Raw genomic sequence first — 6,000 nt, 5'->3', positions numbered from 1 at the left:
CATTGTTTTTTTTTTCTTTGTGGGTGTGAGTTCCAATACGTCATATTCAATGGAGAATACGTAGTTGGTACTGTCAGAATCAGAGTACTCAGAATTTTCCTCTGTTCCTCTGCAAAGTCACTCTCCTCTTGAATGTGTTTAACATGTTTGCTTTGTATGAAAGATCTTCTATTACTTGCATTAGCAATGTGACCAGTTAAACCACATGACATGCACTTCTGATGTCTAGCAGGACATTTTGTGGAGTCAGCCAAATGGGAGGAAGTACCACACCGATAACATTTGAGTTCAGATAATTCATTTTTTTTCATACTGTGACTCTTCTCACTCCTGTGTTTGGTTTTGTAATGTTCACCTTTCTTGTGATACTCATGTGCAATTTCCCTATTGTTTACATTTTGTCTTAGTTTAAAAGCATTGGATGAATTAATTGCTTTAACTAACACTGGCTCATCTAAAACTGCCTTTGCACATCTGCCAGTTAGTTCTGCCTTTTTGACTAAAGCGACCACCTCCTTTAAAGAAGATTCTCCATTCACCCAGAGTTTATCCTGGATATTTGGGTTGCTAGCATGCATGATAATTTGATCACGAACAAATTCTTCTTGTAGTTGACCAAATCTGCAGGTTAATGCTAAATTGTTCAAAGCAGCCAAATAATCATCAAGGCTCTCATCTTTACCTTGCTTCTTCCTCGAAAATGTGTATATATCAACAGCAACACATACAATAGGCGAAAAATGAGCATCAAGATCATCTAGGGCATGCTGGTAAACATTGTTGCCTTCTCTCACTTTTTTTTCTATGTTGTTGTAGATTTGACACCACCAGGACCTAAACAGTACAAAAGCACTTTCTTTTTCTTTTCAGCAGTGAAGTCCTCATCCTCTACCGTTTCAATATAATTCGTGAAATACTCTTTCCATGCCTTCCATGGCATGCATGGAGCACCTTTGAGGGGCAGAAACGCTTGAGGTTGCGTAAGATTCAAGGAACTCAAAGCACACATGACGTATTAAAGCAAAAGAAGTGAGGCAAATACATTTCCAGCTTTAAATGCAAAAGTGAAACTTCACGTTGCAGTTGTTGTTACACAAACCCTGGTGTTCTTCCACTTTTGTCACTATTTCATGATCCACAAAATAGCATACAAAGAAGAAAATGGTGTCAATTGAAGAACTTAGGATATTGTAATGATTATTTAACCAACTGCCCAAGTTTTAAGCTTCCATCACAAACAAGAATACTTCAATTGCAGAGGGCATCAACTTTACCATCACTGGAGTTAAGAGAATATGGTCTGTAAATGCACAGACTGCAGTTTCTATTATTGTTGTTAGCAAAAGTTTTTAAATTTCAGAAGGAACGTTTATGTAGAAAACACTTTTCTTACTATTCTCATAGGTGTGCACATCACCGTGAATGTGCCAGGGTCAGAATCGAACTCACCAAATTCTCGAAGAAAATGACATTAAGATGGTGCCTGGCGCTGCGTTCCAGTGACGTGGTGCGCTTCAGTGCATGCACAGAAGATGCCTACAGAGAGGCGTCAAAAGGCGCGAAATTCGCTGACAGGAAATCGCCGAAGTAGACACACAACTCAGCTGGGGGCCCAAGGCCAATGATCAGAAGCGTAGGAAGCACACCACCTTTGTCCGATTGCCCGGTAGACGAGGAACACTCACTTGAATAGCTGAATTCCTGAATGGAATGCGCAGATGAACGAAAAGAATGTGTTGAATGCTCACACGTCCACGGGCAGGAGCCTGAACGCGCTCCGGCGCTCTCAATCAGCAGATAAGCCAAAGAGACTGTATCTAAACCAGGTATGAAGCCAGTTCTTCCATAACTCCGGTGCAGCGCTTTCTTTGTTTCTTTTAAGTTTTCCGTAAATCTTGCTGGAATACAATTAATCCGCGGTGAGGGGCTGTGGTTTCTGCTCGTCGCCACTTGTAGTGAATGAAGAATGAAGCTGCAGTAAATTATCAGAGATTATGCTTATTAAATACAGCCCCAAACCTGGTGCGGTGCGTGGGTAAAGAAAGAAAACGCTGTAATGACAGTTGGTGGTTGGAAGGAGACCAGAGGGAGATAAGAACGTTGGGGGGACCAATGGGAAGGGTGAGGGGACAAAGGGTGCTCTCGCGCAGGAGAGATGGATTGACACTGTCTCGCGCTGGGGGCACGAGGGCATTGAAGAACTGGGATAAAACAGAGGGAGAGAAGAAAAGGGCTCAGTATCTTTGGTATTTTTGTCGTTTTGCTGAGGGTGCAGGTGAGATGTGGAAGTGAGGTGGGTGTGATTTCCAGCCTCTCCTCCACTTTGGACTATTCTGCTGCGCTTTTGTTTGAAAGGCGGGAGCCCGCCTCTCTCTAAAATGCGGCGCTTTATTGTAGTGCCCTATGTGAGGAGCTGGAGGTAAGATTCCGTCTCTTATGTGACTTTACTGAGTGTGGGCACTATTCAGATAGATGGGGATAGGATCCCAGAATGTATAGGCTTTTGAGACGTTTCAGAGCATTGAATGTAGGACTTCCATTTGAGGCAGTGTGTCTTAGCTCCATGGGCGTCCGCAGGGGGGGGGCAAGGAGGGGCCCTTGCCCCCCCCTGGAGTAACCCTCCTTACCCCCCCTGCCGACGCCCATAAAAACCGTGACTTCAAGACCGGGTTCTCACTCTCTTTCTTCGACCGGGTTCTCACTCTCTTTCTTCTCCTTTCTTTTATTTGCTTCCCTGTGAAATGGATCCAAAAAAGAAAGACGCTTTTGCTGGAAATGTCATATTTTTCTGACATTTTAATTCTAAAGTGCAGCATTGGGAATAAAAGGCAAAAAATATGACAAATAGATAAATAACTAAATAAAGTAAGAGAAAGTGGTAGCAAACTGGCCAAACTGATTTTAATCACACTGAAACACATTAGCGCCACTTTTACAGAGTTTGCCAGTGAAGCGCTATTTTTGTTTTCTTGTCTTTGTTTCCCCTTGACTTGGAACTAGTGCACCAATCCTGGAGGTACTGCAATGTGTGGATTAGAAAACAAAATGTGTGCTGCGGCTCTGCGTCCAGGGATGTGGTCTTTTTACCATACTGCTTACGTTTTGTAAGGATATAAGCAATGGCCATTGAAATGTGTCCATTCAGGGCCCTGTAGTCGTGTCCTTAACTTTTCAGGCAAAAGAACTAACCGATTTCTGAATAGTGAGTGCAAATGCATTAAGGGAACCATGTTGTTCCTGCTTACATTCCCCATAGTTTGCTAAATTTTGCATTCCCTATAAGTGTTTGCTTTTTCCAGGATGTTTATTTTTTTTTTGTAGGCCGCATATTGCTCTTGTCTAGTGCGTAATTTAAATTGAGCTGCATCCAGGTGTTTATAGCAGGCAACAATTGGGTTGTAGTTGAAGACAGTGGGAGTTTTTCTCAGTTTGGCAGTACGGTGTTCAGTGGGGGAGAGGATGTGGCACTATGGTCAGAGCTGCTGAATTTGGAACTGGGCACCAGGTTCAGCCTTAATAACCAGTCCACCAGACCACTTTCCAGGGGGAGCACAATCACATGCTAGACCTTAGAAGGCTTCGCAGCACCTAAGAAGTCCTGGTGTCTTCGCACCTGCAGGTGGACCTAAGTGTAGGTTAACCTTCAAGGCTTGTCCACCACTATCCACACTGAAGTTCACCTCCAGTCTTGCGGGCAGGCCTATGAAGCAGCACACCCTAGAACAACAGTCACTGAGGTCACAGGACCCTTGAGGAGGGCCAGCTCTAGGGCAGGGCAACCAATGTGACCGCACCGGGTGCTGACTTTAGGTGGAGGCATCATGTTTGCAAGTATATTATGGTTGCAAAAACGCTTGCTGCCTCCTTCCTGGCCTCCAGCAATTTTCGGCAACAATAAAAATGTCATGATGACTCTGATGATTAATGTTCTTCCTAGAGAGAGATCAGAATTTTGTCTAGAGGAAGTTTTGATCATGGAAAGGTAGCTCAGAGGGTTAATGTACCGGCTGTAAAGAACATGCGCCATGCAGATCACAAAGTGCACATAATGTAAATAGGTCAGTGGGCTACTGCTTTTGTCAGAGAGATCCTTTTGTTACTTGCAGTTTATAAGCTAAAATCCTAATTTATGAACAGTGAGCTATTAACTGTCATCTAAGAGCTGCATACAAACTGCAAGGTATAAATTACAGCGTTATGTCCCCCCAGTCTTTGATTATCCTAATGTCCCAAAAAGTGTTCTTTTGGAAAAAAATCCATTCTGATTATTAAGGAGAACCCCCAACGATGGTATTACGTTTTAAATTCCTGGTATTGTGTTTCTCCAGACCAATCACTATAAAACTATGGGCTACTAGTATGGTTGTCATGTGACTCCTACACCTTGTAGTCCTTAGTCTTATGTAATATTTTCTATACAGTGATTTACACACATATTGATTGTCTCTGTGTAATGTGTGTGATGTAAACTCTGACACCCTACAATGGTATGAGTGGTGCTGTAAATCAAATTAAATGCATCTGCAAGAGAGTGGTTATGGAAACTTGGGGGGCACAGTTAAAGGGTGGTAGTGAGGGAATCCATGGCAGAGGTGGTCATTGGGGGGCACTAACAAACAATGCGCAGGACACCACCAGTGCTATGGCTGGCCCTGCCCTTGAGGCCAGTCTGCCTCACCCATAGGCTCCTCCATTGGCCTTGTTTCAGCAGTAGTAGCTGCAACTCACCAGGGATTGGCAATGCAGGATTTGCACGCACACCAAACTTAAAGTTTGCAGACTTAGAGTCACCCGGCTTTATTCACAAGCACATTTAACATGTACTGCCTGCTGTAGGGCCACTGGAATTAATTATGCAGCAAAGGATGACAACATTATGCCGTAGTGTTGACTAAATTATGCATTAAAAAAAAGGCGGCAGCTTAACGCATTATAGTTTCAAATATTTTATTATTTTGACGTGTGTACACATGCTGACAGTCTCTGGAAAGATTTTGCCTTATTAGTACCAGTTTAACATACAAACGCAGCAGTGAGAAAGGTGACCAGTCAACCTTTACAATAGGCCATCCACTCCGCAGCAACAAAAGTCAAATTTTATATTAACTTTTGCTATGTTTGAGATACAAACAATTTATTAGTTTAAATGGTCAGATAATGCAGCAGAACTTGCATTATGAGGCAAATATGGCAGAGCCATAATTTTAGAGAAAACATTTGCAAACTAGGATATTTTGCCATTCATGTTTGAACTGCTGATGTGGAAAAAGGGAGTAGAAACTCCATGGCTCGGAGACAAATGGCTTGTGTTTACACATTTTATCGTATTTGGTACATTCTGTGATTAGAAGCATATCCCAATTTGTGAATATATTTTAATGTCAATAACTCATTATAACCTTAAATAATCACGTGTATCCATTGGTTGATTAAAATGGACAGTGAAATGCCAAACAAATACAAAAAATTGGGATGTCTGCACATTCTGGCCACACCTCTGGCTTCACCCACAGATCCAATCCTTGGGTTATTCCATCCCTTTGATTCTCCGCCCACTGTTCCCCTACTTTTTACCCCCACTTCGACCACTGTGTAAGACTCAGCATCCCTGGACCTGTGATGTGCTGCCGCTGCGGGCGCCGCATGTGCCACCCATTTACGGAACCGGGCTTCCGCTTAAGGGAGCTGGCCATTATTGTATCCCTAAACGTGGGTACTTTGTCAGTTTGACTTTGACTAAACGTAGAGGGACTCTAAGTTCCTTTAAAAAAATATAGCTAACATTTGGACCGATACATTTTATTTTGTATAAATGAATTGAATGTGTGTAAAATTTAGCAATGCCTGGGGAATTCTAGTAAAGGGAGCACCCATTGGCGAATCACTAGCATGTGTGATTGCTGCATTATTTATTACTAACTTTGACGTTGTGCTTTAACTTTGGATAAAAGTTATCATGAATTCTAGCACCAAGAAGCCAATATTGGTAAATATGTGCGC

General features: G+C 42.6%; 1 protein-coding gene across 1 annotated transcript in view; it reads left to right on the top strand.

Moving 5' to 3' along the window:
- Window positions 1–1,639: 1,639 nt before the first annotated feature.
- LOC147727488 (alcohol dehydrogenase 1-like) overlaps window positions 1,640–6,000 on the top strand; it is a 383,740-nt gene continuing 379,379 nt past the window's right edge. The window contains exon 1 of the mRNA XM_086961562.1: window positions 1,640–1,826. Coding sequence (XP_086817688.1) covers window positions 1,719–1,826 — 108 coding nt within the window. The 5' untranslated portion in view covers window positions 1,640–1,718. The remainder of the gene's footprint in view (window positions 1,827–6,000) is intronic.

Source organism: Lissotriton vulgaris, chromosome 3_1 (genome assembly GCF_964263255.1).
Source record: "Lissotriton vulgaris chromosome 3_1, aLisVul1.2, whole genome shotgun sequence".
NCBI lineage: Eukaryota > Metazoa > Chordata > Amphibia > Caudata > Salamandridae > Lissotriton > Lissotriton vulgaris.
The sequence above is the reverse complement of the archived record's forward strand: the minus strand, read 5'-3'. Positions and strand labels throughout refer to the sequence as shown.